Consider the following 18,549-nt stretch of genomic DNA (forward strand, 5'->3'; position numbering starts at 1 on the left):
TATTCTGTTCTATTAAGCTGTGAGTAAAAAAATAATCTAAAATTGCCTTTATTTTTATTAGTGCACGCATGAATAAATTCAACAGCAATAATGATACAGCACAGATTTCGCTAGTCGAATAGGTTTTAATATATTCCAGAAAGTTTGCCTGCGAATGTTTTTCGGGCTATGCGGGTCCCAGTTGTTCCGAAGGACCAAAGTCGCTTTGCGACGCCGGGGGATCATCCGCTTGCAAAAATGGAGCAACCTGTTTGTAAGTTTTTAATTAAATCATTACGGCGAGGATATTTTGTTTACTAACAAAGTCAAAAAAGGCACAAGCTATAAAAGTTTTTTTGTCAAAAGAGGGCAAACCTTTTTTATTTTATTTTTTTTAATTCAACGCATTATACTTGCGGCTCTACACTGCAAATTATTTCTAGAATTGACAGATCCTATGGTATTGCAGAAATGAGTGTCCTACTAAAAGTAAAAATGGTGATGATGCAGAAATAAAATAAAAAAAAATTGACGTTATGATTTACAGTTTGATGATTTTACGGAGTATCTCGGGTATTAGAGGGAAGCCGTTTGTTCGACACTGTGCTAATTTTTCGAGAAACAATTTTCATAGCCCTTTACATTTTTGAGATACGGGATGTGTTTGGAAGCTATGAATTTTGGGATACCCCTCGTATCTCGGTTATTCTAAATCTTATTGGAAAAGCAAAAAGCGAATTTGTTGCCGTTTGCACATAGAATTCAGAGCATATTTTTTGATAATATTATTGACTTTTTAAGGAGCATCTCAAAAATGTACGAAACTTTTTATGGTTGTCTTGAATATGAAGCCTAATATTTAAGTTTGGAAAAAAAATCGTTTTTGTTAGTTGGTCATGGCTATTTTAAAAAGAAAATAACTCAGTCCTGTCATATTTGTTTTCCAGTTTTTGTCAGAATACTGGGATTTGTGGTTTTTGTTATTTGTGTCACAAATTTGAATGAATGAATGAATTTGAAAATTGTAAAAAATACAACATGTTAGTTTGGTATATTCAGTATAACAAAAATATGAATCAACCTTTAGAAGTATATTTTCACAGATTTGCATTATTATGTTTTCTTATAGTCAAAACTAATCATCTCTGATATAGATATGCCGAAAGAAGATCCAATAAATCCAAGTAGTTCTTGTAGTAGAAAATCCTGGCCACTGGATTAAAACAAATAGACCTATCAGATGGCCACCCTATTTATTGATTTTGGATTCCTTTCTATACGGCCCAATACCAAACAATGGCAGATTTTAGAAAATAAAACAAACGTAGCGGAGAACAATGGAAGCAACAGTTCCACAAGTCATTAATTTAAGATTTTTCTTTGGCATAATTAAAACGAAGTTTATTGTTTTTTTTTTTTTCATTTTTTTATTCAACAATGACTAGTTTTATTTTTATTTATTTAATTTAGGTTTAATAAAAAATATAGAAATCGTTCTATTAAATTAAATACAGTTTTTTTATAACCTGCCATGCCCAACTATCAAAAACGAATTTTTATGATTTGTAAAGTAAAATACAGGTTTTAGTTATGTAAATTTTTGAGAAATAAAGCAGTATTTCTGAAAAATAAATCGAAATATCTAAAAAAATAACTCGGACTTAAGTGTCCCGTAAGGGAGAGTGCCAATCGAAATAAGATACACAGGGTGATTTATAAACTAAACTGAACGTCCTCATACAAATGTTGTTAATGTCGGGGATCCAAAACGTTCAAAGTTTAAATGTTATTCTGAATTTGCTCATTAATTGGAAAAGTTTTTATATTAATTGTTCGATTTTTCGTAAAAAAGTTATTCTTGTTTATACCTAAGTTTTTGAACTTCAAACAGTTCAAGAAATTTTTTCTGTTTTTTTTTTATTTACTTACAAGATATGGAGGGCACTAAAACAACAAAATAAAAAATAAACAATTTTGTTAATATTAAAAAAAACAAATCAAATGTTGTTTTTGTGTCAACATTTGTCAAATTTACGTCAATAAATTGTATTTACGATTACTGCTTGAAACTGAAAACTACTGCTAGAATTCTTAATCCGGTCAAACTAGATATAAACATAGTAATCACAACAATTTTGAGCGGACTAGAAGATTAGAAAGATTATTGTATTACCAAAAGTAAAATTTTCAGGCACGTTGGAGTATCCGCTATCAAGTGCCATTGCCCGGATGAATTTACCGGAAAACTCTGCGAAGTTCCAAAAGAAAGCGCCAATTTTAAAGGTTATTATTTTGAATTTTGCACTATTGTATCTGTCTGCATTCATTTTTAATCTTAGGTTGCTCTAATTGCTCAAACGTATGCGACTTCACTGACGAGTCGGAAGGTAGATGCAAATGTACAAAGTCAGATACAAAAATAAGTAAGTCTGCTTTAAGAACTATTTACGAATATAGATCTCATTTTTCTTCGTGAAGCATAAGAGACAAAATTAAAGAAATTGACGGCTGAATTAGAATTAGTTAGATAGGATGATTCTGCTCGAGAAAGTTTAACCATTTCTTACTAATCAAGTGGGACATATTATTCCGCTATTTAAGATTACGTATTGTATCTATCGAATTAATGAAATTTTAATGTCGGCTGCAAATGAAATTAGTATCCAAGCAATAACTAGATAAATAAATCAACGGCTTAGTTCAATTTCTTAAATTAATATTATACATATATGATATCTGATTTTAGATCGCCACGGATTCCCAATTACTCTTCATATGGGCAATTTGCCATTACTTGTTGCTGATGACCTGAAAAACTTTATTAGATTGCAGGTATGTTCTGGCTAATTTTAATATCACCTGATACTTGTTTAATGTAGGTAATTGTAACTATACGTAGACATTTTGGCAACTGTAGGACGTAGTGAGTGCAAACCTTCGACTGAATTTTTTGGGATAGGAAAACATATATATACCAGGCTAATCTAAAATTTCAGATTTTTGTTAAATTACAAGTCTCGACAATAAAGATCTCTTCCATTGTTCAATTTGCTAAAAAGTTTGGAAATTACAATGATTGTTGCAAGTGATTTTCTTAGTAGTGTGCAATCAACTGAGATGTTGCGGTGTTCATATAGAAGCAGAGAATATTTTGTTTATACAGGCTGTCTCAGTAAGGGCAACGAGATACGATATTACGGAAATGAAAGAAATTTGAAAAAAAATTAAGTAAATCGGAATACTGGAACTTATTTTTAAGTTTCTAAAATTACCTCCACAATTGATATCTTGATATTTAAACAAAAATTTCTACCTTATCCTCAGATTACCAAATAAAAACCTAATTTATTATTTAGCATAACAAATGATATTTAAAATCAAAAATAATATGATCTAATTTATCTTTATTCCTTTTCTTTTCTTTCCTTTCTTTTCTTTCTTTCTTTTGGCGGATTCACTTAATAATTTTTCATTTTCAAATTTACAGAACCGTTCTTTTCCCTAATACATCGCCTTTACTGGCACACCCGCTATAATTTGAAATAAATCTAGTAGTATAATGCTAAAAATATATAAACAACCAAATGTTTTTCAAGCATAATTATATTTCAGTTGTTAAACCATTTGGAAGGCAATATCGCCAAACCTGAAGATTTAGAAATTACTAACCTGATGTAAGTATTTTCTATGAAATCAATTAAGTTGATTTATTTATCATTGAATTCGTATACAGATATTTTAAATCCGGCGCCGACGTCACATTCAACATTTATGGCTCTAAGAAGGACGAAAAAAAAATTAAAGGCATTATAACCAAATGGTTAGACAAAAGGTTCGTCGGTAACATCACAGTATCAGAAAAAGACGACTCCATTAGCACGCTTTTGTCCCTTCAGGTAAAGTAGTATGACTTCGAAAACTATAGGCAAAATGTTGATGAAACGAGATATTTCGAACAAAATGACAGAAAGAAAATGATTTTATTAGTTTTTCCGTTACCTTAAAAGAATAGAACAAAATATATTACGGAAGTATTGGTGGACATATTTTTTTTAAGAGTCTAGGGGATCGAATTAGACTACCCCTGTCATTCTTAACTAATATTAAGAAAAAAACTATTCAATGACATAAAAAATATATATTTTATTTTACATATTATTTAGGAACTTTTTCGTCTTAAATTTTTTTCATAATACTTAAATATGTCTTAGGTTTAAAATATAAATTAAGGCCTGAACAATATCCGAGTCACATAGAATATATAAAGAAATATAGAAATGACCTTCCAATTATCGTGTGCGTCTTCAACAAATTTATCTAGAAAATCAATTTTCTACCATTCGCAGCATGTATAAGATCAGATAATTTATTAAAATAAGTTACCTCTTTGTTTTCAAGAATCAGACTTAATAAAGGTATTTTTAAGTTTCTAATTAAAATTTCTCAACAAGATGTTAAATTTAAATTTTTTCCTTTTTAGAGTTTGGATATAAATCAATTCGGCGAAATAAATGAAAACGATGAGTTTATACTGAGCTGTGTCGCGAGAGGTTCGCCCACCATGAACTTTCGTTGGTTCAAAGATGGCGCAGCAGTGAACTTGACTATGACAGGGTATGCCCACTAATTTGTAAAAAATAACTATTTTTTATAGTCATTGTTACTGACGTATTGTCACATTCATTCAAGCATACGGAAGCGTAAAATTTAAGTTTAACCAAAACTCATCTCTAACTAACCGTATGCGTTATTTAAAGGTACAAATGGACCAAATTAATCAAGGACCCCCACGTTACTGATCAGTATATGGCAATTCTCGCGGTCGAAAGGGCACAACGCAGCGATGAGGGTACGTTCACTTGCCAAGTGGAAGTTTTTAATTTCCATCAGTGCCTCTCTAAATTCGTGAAAGTGAAAAAAAAGACATCGGTCAAGATCGAGCCGATGAGCTTGACAGTTCGAAAGGTTCGTATCGATTTTTTTTGTTAGTAATGATCGGAGGAAATCCCGAAAAACTTTCAAAAATTTATAGCAAAGTAACACAAAGATTAAACTGATTAAAAATGGTAGCAACTTTAAAAGTGGAACATAAAAAAATCAACTAGACAGCATTTAAAGTAATAATAATAATTAACTTCTTAATTTTAAATGTTCAAATAACTCAAAAATTAAAATTAAAAACTTGGCTAGCACGCTGATGGTCCTTATCATTTACCGATCATAAATATTAAAGTTCCCATAGCATTTTTTTTTTAACTCGGGAATGACGAAATTAGATAATTTTCTTTTTGATTTGGCGATTAATGTTAAATTTGCCAATTGCTAATGTTCTTTAATTATCTTTCGACCAAATTGACGCAAAATAACAAATTCCAAATGGCCTTAGCTTAAAGCTTTTTTATTTTAAAAGCTCATAATTTAGGACCAATAAAAAAGCTTGTTTTACGAACCATTTCCAAGAAAATTCCCCTATTACATTTTCACATCTATGTAAAGGATTTACCTACCAAACTGGTAATAATAGGGTAACCTCCAAATTATGCTGATGATTCAAATATAATTTTTTAAAAAAGTCTAAATCAGAAGTAACACAAGCCGCAAACCAGTGCGTTTCAATAATTTCACCAAGGCACAAATTTTATACTTTTGTGCAAGAGCAAGAGCATCCAAAAAAGTATTCTAGTTCAAGTGGAGGAAAAGTCTATTTCAAAGGTGCTTTCTTAGGAATAAAGCTGGATCAAAAAATAATTCAAATTGATCTCTAATAAGAAATTTGAGGGAATTGGTCGAACTTCTAACTCATTCAGTGTATTTTAATATATGGAATAGCTGACTGGGGCTTGTCTAGTGAAATAAACACTTTGTCAAAAACACAGAAAAAATCTATGTTAGATTCCCATTTGGCTATCTTTTGTTACCGTCACACAAGCAATCGACATTAATTATTTCCAACAAGTCCAAGTTTAACAAAATTCCTTCAGAATTTCTGATGTTATTGACATGTTTTTATTTCCGAAAATGTTCGAACACCTCCATCACTTTTCCTTAATATAAAATTAGTTGAAAATAATTTCTATCATTTTGTTTTGGACATTTTAATTATAAGTTGTTTCACCTCAAAACTATAACATTTACTTTTGATATAGGACGGAGTGTACTTAATTGACCACCCGGTGAGATATATCTCAATATATTTGTAATATTTGAACTAGCGAAATAATTTTTATTCTATTCTATGCCATTCATGCATATAGATCATACAGTCATTTTCTTTCTAAACAGCGATTTCTACACACTTAACTCATTTTCCCAGCATATTTAACGAAATCTAGGCATATTTTGAGGAAATGCTGCCTTATAAATGCCATAGGCTGGACCTCTATTTATTTGATAGCTATATATTCAATGAATTAATGCCCATTAATTTCTGTTTACAAATTATCAAAGCATCGTCAGGAACAAATGAGTATTCCTTAACAAAATTAAGAGTAGAAAGTAGAATTATTAACTAGTAGCCATCTATTAATTTTTAAGATTTATATATTCATAATATTTTAAGAATCACTTAGATTAGAATAAATAATAATTTTTATTTTTTAGGGCCAAAAATTTATAGTCAAATGTGTGACAGATGATGACAGCACCATTCTCGGAAAATATACATACAGTTGGACTAAAAACAAGGAATTGCTCGCTACCCGGACCGAGTTTGAAAAATACGAAATTCTTTATCCTGCGGGGACTATTTTGCAAGTTTTCAATGCAGAGGTATTTTGGATTTTCTTTGCGCTGTTTGAAACAAGTTGTTCCAATAAATGCGCATTTTTTCCGAAACGAATACCGATATCCCTTGTTTAATTTTTTTTATTTTTTTAAATAACAAAAAGGGAAGGAAAAATATTGTTGAGATAGAATTAATTGGACTTCAGTTGCACTTAAAACTTGTTTAACCTTTTTCTGATTTCCCTATCCCTTAAGATTTTTTTTTTTTTTGGATTTTGACTAACCAGTATTTTCATTTCTTTCCATAAATATATTTGTGATATCTGGTGATAATTTCTCATTAATTTAACCGATACAAAAGAAATGTTTCAACAGAACGTAAAATAATGGACCTATCGACTTTTCTATGTGCTAGTTTTACTTTTGTGTTAAGATTGCGGACGTAGCAACTCAATTTATTGTAAAACACTAGTCAGCTACTAACATTTTTTTCCTTTTACAACATTTTGAATGGTCGTGTGGAGTCCTCTGAGATATTAACTAAAATACAATTCAATAATTTTCAACTATTTATTATTCTCTTCAGAAATATTAATAACACCTAAAGATAAGATTTTTTTGAAATCTGGTCAAAAAATTTAATTTGTCCGATTTTTTTTTGTCAAAAATGTTAATTTTGATAGGTAGTTAAAAGCTTTATTTTTGAGGCACAAACTATACCCAGGAATAAAATTTTCTAAAACTCATTAATAAAAAAATCTTCCCCCGGGAAGCGGAATTCAGTGGTGACTCCCAAGAAGCAGAGGGCCATCGAAAAGACATCATTAAGTGTCGAGGAATGACGTGATATATTACGTTGGTTTGACTTGAATTTCTAACTACTTTTCTACTAATGTCACGACGACACGAATGATGTCATTTAAGTAATGTTTTTACATACGGCAACTAAAGTCATCAATTTAAAGTCAGATTTTAGTCATTTATTGCCAAAAAAAATGGTTTTCTCGGTTAAATATTGCCAGAAATTACATCCCAGAAAAACCTGGCTAATAAGCAAATATGAATCTGCAAAAGTTAATTTTTGATGTTTTATTTTTCATAAAATTTGCCATCATTTATCGACGAAATAAGTACTACACTGGCTTTTGTTTTAGCAACTTCGCTTTGATTGACTGATTAAGGTTTTTTATAAGAAAAGAATCAATAAAAACAAAATTTTCCCTTTTGTTTTGGAGTGACGAAAATCAAAAGTAAATCACAGAAAATATTTAAATTAAATATAACGCCTTTTACTGCTGGAGACAAAGCATTAGGTAAAGAATAAATGAACTAAGTCCTAAGAGAACTCTGTTCTGTACACCGTAAATCTTGCTTGTAGTTTCAAATTGGTCTTCTGTAACAGGAAGTGCAGTTGTTTTATATTAAGGCCAAAATACTTTTTTTTTCAGAAGTGCTAATTACCTGGTACGCAATACCACTATCGTTCCGTTTTCTGTAAATTCCACCACTAGATAAACCAGCTTCCTATACCTTCTTGAGCAGCCATTTTATTCCAAGTAGAACAACAACAAACCTTATACTTACAATCCACTTAATTTACATTTTTTTATCGTAATATGGAAGCACCGGTAATACAATATTCTCAACCAATACTCTAATTGCTTTTCTCAGACAAAATACACAAAACTACGGTCCACTGTCGGAAAAAATTTTCCAAGTTCAGCTTTGAATTGACAATAACAGTTCAATTGTTTTCGATAAATGCTTTATTTTTAGGTTCACATATTTCGGCATTCTTCTTCTTCACGTGCCATCTCCGCTGCGAAGGTTGGCAATCATCAATGCAATTCGTATCCTTGAGACTGCAGCACGAAACAATTGGTTGGAGTTACATCCAAACCATTCTCTCAGATTACGCAACCATGACATCCTTCTCCTTCCGATACTCCGTTTACCTTGGATTTTACCTTGCATAATCAGTTGTAGCAATTTATATTTTTCTCCGCGTGTAATATGCCCCAGATACTGCAATTTTCTTATTTTGACCGTATCCATTATTTCACGTTGCTTGTCCATCCTCACAAGTACTTGTTCGTTTGTCATTCTGTCCGTCCAGGATATCCTTAAAATTCTTCGGTACGTCCACATCTCAAAAGCTTCTAGTTTATTCAGGCATTGTTTATTCAAAGTCCAGGCCTCCACGCCATACAAGAGGACCGAGAAAACATAGCATTTAAGCATCCTCACTCTCAAACTTAAGCTCAAATCCCTGCTGCACAACAATTTCCTCATATTATTAAAAGCACTTCTGGACTTTTCTATTCTTATTCTGATTTCTTTGGAATAGTCATTTGTCTCGTTAATGTTCGACCCTAGATAATTATAATTCCTTACTTGTTCTATCTGTTCATTCTTTATATAAAGGTTTGTATTGATAATAGATTTTTTTGTAATTATCATAAATTTAGTTTTCTTTGTATTGAGTGATAGCCCAAACTCTTCGCTTACTTCTACAATTTTGTTCGTAATTCTCTGTAGATCATCCATATTTTCTGCTATTAGCGCGGTGTCATCGGCATATCTAATATTACAAACGGGTAAGCCATTAATCTTTACTCCAGCTGTTTCATCTTGGAGTGCTCTCTTAAATATTTCTTCGGAGTATAGGTTGAACAGAGATGGTGATAAGACACATCCCTGTCTAACACCTCTTTTTATTTTTATTCTGTCTGTCACCTCATTGTGTACCCTTATCACGGCCTCTTGTTGGTAATACAAATTATTTATTATTCTTATGTCTCTAGAGTCAATGTTTTTACTTTTAAGCAGTCTTATGAGTGTTTTATGTTGGACGGTGTCAAATGCCTTATTGTAGTCCAGAAAACAAACGTACACATCCTGATTTACATCTAAGCACCGCTGCGTTAATACGTTGAAGGCAAACAGTGCTTCTCTAGTCCCTAGTCCATTCCTAAAACCGAACTGCGTATCCTCAATATCTATTTCTAACTTTTTATATATTCTGCGATGGATGATTTTCAGAAGTACCTTAAGTATGTGACACATTAAGCTGATGGTACGATGGTCCGAGCACTGTCTTGCGTTGGTCTTTTTGGGGATAGTTATAAATGTTGATTGTAGCCACTCTTTCGGTAAAATTCCAGTTTTGTATACACTGTTGAAGAGATGTGTTAGAAGATGTATGTTATGATTGTCAATGAGTTTAAGAACTTCTGCTGGTATTTCATCCAGTCCCGTAGCTTTCCCGGTTTTCATTTCCTTGATGATGTGTTCTACTTCGTCCTTCGTTATTTCTGGTCCAATATCATCACATACATACTCACTACTTTCTTCATCTCGCTGATCTTCGTACAGTTGTTCTACATAGTTTTTCCATACTTTCAATTTTTCTTTTGTGTCCATAATAATATCTCCATTTTCATCCACCAGCAAGTTGTTATTGTAATTGCGTTTGTTGGTTAACTCTTTAATTCTCTTGTGCGCATTGAAACCATCATGTTTACTTTGTAATTTCTCGATTTCCTCACACTTTTCCCTGTGCCAGTTTTCTTTGGCTTCCCTAATTTTACTTCTGATCTTGCTTTGTAGATATAGGTATTTTTGTTGATCTTTGTTTCTGTATGTTCTTCTCTCGTCCATGAGACCTAATATTTCAGTTGTCATCCATTCCTTTCTTACCTCTGTTTTCTTACTAAGTTGTTCCTTGCATGTTTTTAGTATTTCTGTTTTAAACTGGAGCCAGTTGTTGTTTATATGTTCTTCATTGTTATTTTCTATGCATTGCAAGGTTTGCAATGCCCCATTTATCTTATTTTTCACTCTTTCCCTTGTTTCTGGATTACGCAATTGTCAATTGTATCTTTCTTTGTTCTATGGTGAATTCTTTTTAATTTTATCCTTACTTTTGCAATTAGTGGGTTATGGTTAGAGGGTATATCTGCACCCGGATATGTTTTAACTGACATTATACCATTCCTGTATCTTTCATTGATCATTAAATAATCTATCTGGTTTCTAACTATTTTCTCTTTGCTATCTTGTGGTGATATCCATGTATATAAACGTCTATTAGGTAATTGAAAGCATGTGTTTGTGATAACCATATTTTTCTCTTGGCAGAATTGTACTAACCTTTCACCTCTGTCGTTCCTTTCCCCCAGACCGAAGTTTCCCATTAGATTATTTGTCTTTCCTTTACCAACTTTAGCATTTAGGTCACCCATTATTATTGTTACATCTTTTGCTTTGACTTGTTTCAGTATTTCGTTTATTTGTTCATAAAACATTTCTACTTCCTGATCATCTTTGTCTGCTGTTGGCGCATATACTTGGATTACGTTCATCCTTCCTATGTTCATCCTAAATTGTAGTAACATTACACGTTCTGACAGTGGTACGAAGTTCAGAACATATCGGAAAACATTTTTGTTGATTATTATGCCTACTCCATGTCGGTGCTGAGGGTCGGAGCTACCTGAGTAATATATTAGATGTTGATCTTTCAACTGACATTCTCCACTTCCCGGCCAACGCGTTTCGCTTACACCTAGGATATTGATGTTCATTCTTTGCATTTCCTGGACAATATTATGTGCTTTTCCGGGTTCATACATGCTAGTGACATTCCATGTTCCAATCTTATATGTTTGTTTACTAGTCATTTGACAGGGTTTTCGCATGTTGACGACCTGAGAGGCCCTGTTTCCCCTCCTGCCGGATCTTGACTTCCGAATATCATGATCAGTAAGGTCTTTGGTCTGGTTTATTGCCATGATGATTTTACTAGAGATATCCTATAGGATCTTTACTGTAGTGGCTTCTCCTTTCCTTCTACACCCCAACGCCGTTGACCATCTTAGTGGTTCTTCCGCCTTCGGGGCCAATTTCTCAACCCCAGGACAATGAGTTGCCCTTCCAGTTGCTGGTTCCTCCACCCGAAACTGTTCACCAGCAACTGGGGGACTACTTATACCGGTAGTCACTCGGTCGCCATATCCTCGTCAGTTGAAACAGGGTGCGCCGTACAACTTATGTTGTAACTCGTGAAGGTGAGGTTGGCATTTGTATGCGGGAGGCTATATATTCGCACCACATACCTTACACCCCGGCATTCGGCATTCAGAATATGCTAAATGGGAAATTTCTCTCGTCAAGGTGGCAACATTTTTATTGGCAAGATGAATTGTTTAGCGTGCGGGTCTTCTAGAATATTCCGTGTAATATAATGAATATGTAATTGACTGGGATATTTATATATATAATCATAAAAAGAAAATTCCCAAAATCCACTATTATCCGCTAAGGATATATTATCCTCCATCAAGATTTTAAATAAAAAAATTTGATAATTGCTTATTTATTAAATTTCAAGTACACATCTGCAATTAACCAAGTCAATTTGACATGTTTCGTGGATCGCTGATGAGTAGCGACCACCTATGACTTTAAAATGACTTTCATCACGTCACTTTGCCACCTGAGTGTATAACTTTTAATTTTTTCGCCTCTACTCAATTGATGATAAATTCTATAAGCGCCCTTATCATTTTTTTTTGTTTTAGTGATAACTAAATTTCGTATCATATAATACTTATGTGGTAATTAGTTAGCTCATTCTTAAGAAACTGTAGTATCCAATAAATAAATGTGAGCAAACAAATAAATAAATAAATCAAACAATAATTAAAAATTTTGCAGAAAGACGTTCGATATTCTTGTTTGGTGCAAGATGGCGCCACTTCGATAGAGAGGAACATATACGTCTATGTTATTGATGACAAAAAAGTTCACACCTGTCAACCAGAAGGCAGTTACAATTTGCTGTGGCCTGAAACGGCTCCTAACGCTGATAGCATTCTGGAATGCCCGGAAAATTTTGTCGGCATTACGACCAGGAAATGTATACTGCAGGACGGCACAATACCAGTTTGGGGCCACCCGGATTTTTCCCAGTGCACGCATACATCGATAAGACAATATTATAGAAAGGTAACCATTCACACAATTTAGTTACAGAAATATACATTGTGATTCCGGTTTTAACGCACGAACAAAGATATCAATCAATTGCAAATTTTAGTAAGATTAATATTTTCTGAAGGATCATCATTTTGGTTTCAAAAATCTTTTAAATGCCTAAAATGATGATCTTCGAGGAAATATTAACTACACTAAATTTCAAATCGAGTTCCTTAAAAGTGATCTACAAAGAGTGTCCAAAAAGGCAAATATTCCATAATCATCGTGTATAAATCTAAAATAGTTTTGACATTTTTGTTTGCACCACTTCATATGTCATATAATATGATATAAAAATAATCCTGGGTCGCGAAAGTCGCAACACTCTAGCTTTATCAATATGGGTGATATGCAATAAAACAAAATGATCCACACTGTACAGTAGGTAATTAATATTAATTCTTGCTTTAGTTTGAAGAGTTTACAGCGGGATATTCAGTAACTACGCCAGGCCAAGTGTTAAGTGATTTCCTACACTATATTAAAAACGTACGAAAAAAACGTCTGCTACCAGGGGAGGGATCCGGAATCTTACAACTAACCAAAAATATTGTTAATCTTTTGCCGGTAGTGGGACATCTAAATGGAGATAGCCCGGCTGAGGTCACCTGTACAATATTCGAAATTGTCGATGAAATTTCTTCCATCCCGCAGGCCCTCATCAATCCGGCGGTAAGTACAAAGAACTTCCTACGGAATTATTTGAAGATTGCGGGTCCTTTTAGGATATAAGACTGCTACAAGAGGTGATCGTAAATCACCTGTCTCTAAATTTAAATCTAGTGCGTCGCAGTAACTTGACGGCAGTCAATTCTGTTCTAAACTCGGTCGATGTAAGCGTCATAAACCGAACAAGCCATACCATTTCGATACTAGGCACACCGAAAAGCGTCAAGTAAGATTCTATCGATACATCGATTTTCGTTCTGTATACAGTAGGTTTCACGAAATATTTTCACAAATAAATCGTTTTGGCTTATGGAATGCAATAAAGCTAGCTGTGCCGCACAGTAGCGCGAAATGTGAAAATAACGAAAAGAAAACCGTTATCTTACCAAATGATCAACGTATCAAGCTCGAATTGGTCTTATTTTTGCTAAAGCTTTCACACCCACATTTAAACACGCCCTACGGCGGTATACGGAATTTTAATAGACTGATGCGTTTTTTCAATATGCGAAAATATGACTAATCGTGCATAAAATCCTAGTAGAACTGAAGAATAAATAAATATCCAATTTAAATAAATAATGAAAATAGTCAAGATCAAGTAAGTAGCTATTGTAATGACATTTTCAGAAAGCGGGATCGAATTTTGCCTACTTTGATGCTGCCCCGTAACGAGTCGGATGCTGCCAGCGTATTGGCGAGAATCGTTTATGGAAATTTCTCAACATTTTTTCCTCTGAAATCATTTTTAAGGATAGTGTAAGTTAAAAATGGTCTAAGTCTAATATGATATCTAATAACTCGATAATAGGGTAATCTAGTTGGTTTTTGAAAAAGTAGAATAGGATAGAACTTGGCGTTCTATTCGTGTTGTTTCGCAAAAATGTATCCAAAAACTAACGGTCGTAGAAAAAGTATAGTATGCAACATGTTCGGTAAACTTTTTAAGTCACTCGTTTATTAAAAACTCGTGAGTCAAATGCCGTTTACCGCACTTGTTGCAATATACTACTAACAAACTAAGAGGGTAATTTAGAAAAATTCTTGAAAAAAAACGGGTTGTTTTATAATAGTTAAATTGTCGAGATAAAATTGCAATACTTTATACATGAGCAGAGAGTGTTGAGTCAAACTTACTTAACATTTCTATTTGTTAATCCTTTCTCGTTCTCATTTATCGATTGAATTTTTTATTTTATTTTAAAAAATATCTATTTGCATTTATGTTCAGAATCGATAAGTAATTTTTAGTTTTAGGTATAGGCACTCTTGTTGTCTATTGTTAACCGGAATATGGTAATGTATTATACACGGCAACTGTTATGTGAAAACTATAACAATGAAAAAGTTGAAATTTTGCATTTATACCAATGTGGACATGTGGCTAAAATATTTCATTATTTTGTTACGAAAATAAGTTGCATTTCATTCCCAAAATGGTGTCCGTTTGGAAAAAGATAGTTTAATTTAACTTTGTATGTGCTTGCCAAAATCGTTAAAGAAGGCTTTTCCGCATAGATATTTGTCAGAAAATATAGTCTTGCGTATTCCCGGAAAAATTTACAGATGGGTCTGCAAACGATATTTTTGACAGAAAACATTAAATATCCAAATACTTGTAGAACATTGAAAATATATCTACTCGTAAAATGCAGCGTACCGAAAGCACCATATATACTCATATAGACTCAATTTCTCAACGTTTGCTAGTTACAGTTTTTCCATATTTTTCCACAGATGCCATACTTTATAGAGGAGTTCATCAAGATAAACTGACCCTTAAATGAAGTGTTGGCCAATTTTGACTTGCTATAACTCGGAAACTTCTTTGCCATTAATCGATTTTCAGCCGGTGTTGCAAAGAGTTGTTGCAAGTGTTGTTGGTCTACGTGTTAGTAATATCGGATTTGTTGGTCAGTTTTGGTTAGTAGTCACTACGTTAATACGTCAGGACGTACCTTTGCTAAGAAACCTTGTGGAATTTCCATCCAGTAATAACTTGTAAATAAAATAATCAAAACCAAAGACGTGCAAACGGAGCTTATATAATAAAACAGTTATTCAAGCTAGAGTAGAGTCAAAGCTTTACTTATTAGATGTTGATGTTTGAATGTTCGCCATTTATTTTAGAACATTAACTAAAATTTTAAAAAATGAGAAAAGCTGTGTTCTTTTTGACTGATTGCTTCTGAATGACAAAATCAAACTTAAGCTTTATAAAGAATATAATCATTAGTGTTATAACACCTTAGAATCTGTAACTCTCGATTTAACTGTCATAATGTTACAAGGTTCAAATAAAATATTTTTTCTTCCCTTTTTAATGCCTCTGTTTTCGATTATTTTTTTTACAAGTTATTACTCGATGAAGTTTAAGCACTATCTGTTATTGCTAATTTAAAATGAAAACATAATTTAATCAAAACTTTGTTTTTTATAACATGGCCAGAAAAATATGGTGTTGGTGTAAGGTGAATATGAAGTTGAACTAGTGATTCACCCAACACCATGAAGACATTTTCCAAGACTTTAATAAATGTTCAAATTATAGTCTTATACTAGTCAAAATTAGACAACTTCTTAGGAATTCTGAGGAACCCGCAGATGCGTAACAACCGCGAAACGTTTTAGGGACGGGACAGAAGTCGGCTACGAAATATTTTCTCAAGTAGTAACCGTAGTATCCTTAACGAAATCAGAGCAAAAAGGAGAGTTTGTCGTCGTTTTTACACACAGCGTTACTGCGCAGCTCGCAAAAAATGGAAAACGGGCCATAAAATGCGGCTACGCAGACGAAAGGATGTTCGCTTACACATGGGACATTTTTCCTTGCTTCGCACAAAGTGTCGACCATGTGACCACTAAATGTCGCTGTTCGAAGTACGGTTCGGTGGTGCTGCTACTTATTGCTCAATCGGAGGTGAGAATAAAAATATACTGTGTCACATAGAGATTGCATGATTGCAGCTGATTGATGCTTGTATTTTTGTGGACAAGTAACAACTTTGTTATTTTAAATAGAACAGCCTATACACATTTCATATATAAAATCCTATCTTACGGTTTTGGTGTGTGAATTACATGTCAAATATGATGTTTGCAGATCTAAACACATCTATCGATTTCTCAAGCTGAAAACCTTTGTTTGTTTCTTATGCAAGAAAATCACTTCCGTAATCTGTTTTAATATTTTAGAAATGAATAAATATAGGGTAATCAAAAAGTTGCCTTGTCTAACAAAATTATTTTTATTGTTAATCCAATGCCAACAACTAGCTGTCATGTTGGATCACTTATGAACTTACTTAATATATTGCCCCTCATTATTCTTTTACGATGTTCGAATAATTCTGTACATTCAGTGATTGAGAAAGTTATTATTTTAAATGTACACTATAAGATTTAAGATAAAATAGGAAGTGAATGTTTTTTTTAATTAAATTAAGTAAGATAAGCGGTAGTGGTAATTTTGTTTTATATTTTTGAGTTTAGCTACTTAACTATATATTTTACGTGTTAAGTACCTCAACATTATATTATCTGCTCTAATATACATTGTAACATTTAAAGGCTTGCAGGGACAGATGTGACTAGATACAAATTCATAAGTTTTTCGTATAATCATCGGTTCCGTACAAATATTTTAAAGCTAAATTTAATTGCCGATAAGAAGGGAAAGATTTTTTTTTAGTATAGATGTCTATGCCAGGAACAGAGATTTTTGAAGTGTGATGCAAAACGGATCCTTTGGTTAAGAAAAATTGCGCTATTTTGTTTTACGTTTTGGAAAAATTACAACCGAACGGTTGTTGCGATGACTGAAACAGTTTTGATGATGTCAAATTTTGGTATAGAGGGTACACAAAAACTATGAAGACTTTTAAAATCAAAATAATAAAAAAAAAACTTTAGTTAAAAATTGTAACTGCTCAATTTTTATTGGAATCTTCCGAAGGTTCTTCACAAGTTTTGTTTATAGTGATGCGATTTTTTTTGAGTTATTGAAAAATGATATTTTTTGTATATTTTGAACACTTTCAATAAAAACGACCAAACCAAGTTTCTGAGAAACTATCCTGCGTTGTAATATAAAATATAATATAAAAAAATAAAAATTCAAATGGAAATGTAGTAAACCTAAAATAAAAATGTAGCCACCAAAATTAAACTTTTCCTAATACTTAAGGATATAAGGAACAAAATTGTTTGGAACTACTTTTTTGAGACACCCTGGTGATATCAATTTTGACATAACATTAATATAAAATTTTACTTTACTTAAAGTCAAGAAGAAATGATAGTTCCTCGGATGACCAAGAATGTTATGATTTTTTTTTACTCTGGTAAAATTAAATTTTTTCCTTTTTATCAGTACCCTACCAGGACGCCTTTGCACACCATTAAATGCATAATACATAAATTGATCCAAACCCGAGTGGTACTATCTGCACTCGATAACAAAAAGAAATTTGTAATTAAACCAATAACAATGAAAGTTGCTTAAGTATTCATTGACCATTTCGCAGTCCTTTTATATAACCAATAAGGCGTTATTAATCTGCACGGTCTAAAATAGACTATAGCCCCTAAAAACGGCTGTTTTCTAAATCTTTGCGTTTTCTAACAAATGTTATTCAATTGATAAAATTATGAACTATTGGTGAAATTACTCAAAGAATCACATTCTGACGTCTGTGCTGAAGACACACATTGTAAAAATTGGAAAATAAAACATTTCCCACTTATAATTTTATTTTTGCCCATAAAGTCATAAACTAGCAAAAAAAAAGTCATTTTAGTCACTAAGACAATAATAATTATTATAAAATTTATCATTGCAGATATTGGAAAGATCCGACACCCCGCAGAACTACATTTTACTTCTAGGAAGTTTGATCGGGATAATGTTTACGCTAATAGCTACGTCGTGTGTTGGAATATCTTGCTTTCTAGTTAGAGGAGGCTCTTACGGTTTAGCTCTGGAACTTCAATGTTCATTCGCCACGTTTGTTTTTCAAGTTCTCTTCACGATGGCCGTCATTTTGGAACCTCCTCAGGTATTGCAGCACACAGTCATGAAGTTATACAGACGGGAATAACGATTGATTATTTACCAGAGTTCTTCGTTAAAATGTTTTA

General features: G+C 32.6%; 1 protein-coding gene across 2 annotated transcripts in view; it reads left to right on the forward strand.

Annotated features, from left to right (window-relative positions):
* LOC132703606 (uncharacterized) overlaps window positions 1-18,549 on the forward strand; it is a 43,850-nt gene that overhangs the window by 15,028 nt on the left and 10,273 nt on the right. For both annotated transcript variants that reach the window (XM_060672960.1, XM_060672961.1), the window contains exons 4-18: window positions 140-253; window positions 2,171-2,262; window positions 2,319-2,402; window positions 2,726-2,811; window positions 3,592-3,653; window positions 3,713-3,875; window positions 4,460-4,593; window positions 4,737-4,944; window positions 6,580-6,747; window positions 12,421-12,711; window positions 13,153-13,413; window positions 13,467-13,636; window positions 14,041-14,169; window positions 16,042-16,330; window positions 18,252-18,467. In XM_060672960.1, coding sequence (XP_060528943.1) covers window positions 140-253; window positions 2,171-2,262; window positions 2,319-2,402; window positions 2,726-2,811; window positions 3,592-3,653; window positions 3,713-3,875; window positions 4,460-4,593; window positions 4,737-4,944; window positions 6,580-6,747; window positions 12,421-12,711; window positions 13,153-13,413; window positions 13,467-13,636; window positions 14,041-14,169; window positions 16,042-16,330; window positions 18,252-18,467 — 2,467 coding nt within the window. The remainder of the gene's footprint in view (window positions 1-139; window positions 254-2,170; window positions 2,263-2,318; window positions 2,403-2,725; window positions 2,812-3,591; window positions 3,654-3,712; window positions 3,876-4,459; window positions 4,594-4,736; window positions 4,945-6,579; window positions 6,748-12,420; window positions 12,712-13,152; window positions 13,414-13,466; window positions 13,637-14,040; window positions 14,170-16,041; window positions 16,331-18,251; window positions 18,468-18,549) is intronic.

The sequence above is a fragment of the Cylas formicarius genome, unplaced genomic scaffold (genome assembly GCF_029955315.1).
Source record: "Cylas formicarius isolate icCylForm1 unplaced genomic scaffold, icCylForm1.1 PGA_scaffold_6__28_contigs__length_40554024, whole genome shotgun sequence".
In the NCBI taxonomy this organism is placed as follows: Eukaryota; Metazoa; Arthropoda; class Insecta; order Coleoptera; family Brentidae; genus Cylas; species Cylas formicarius.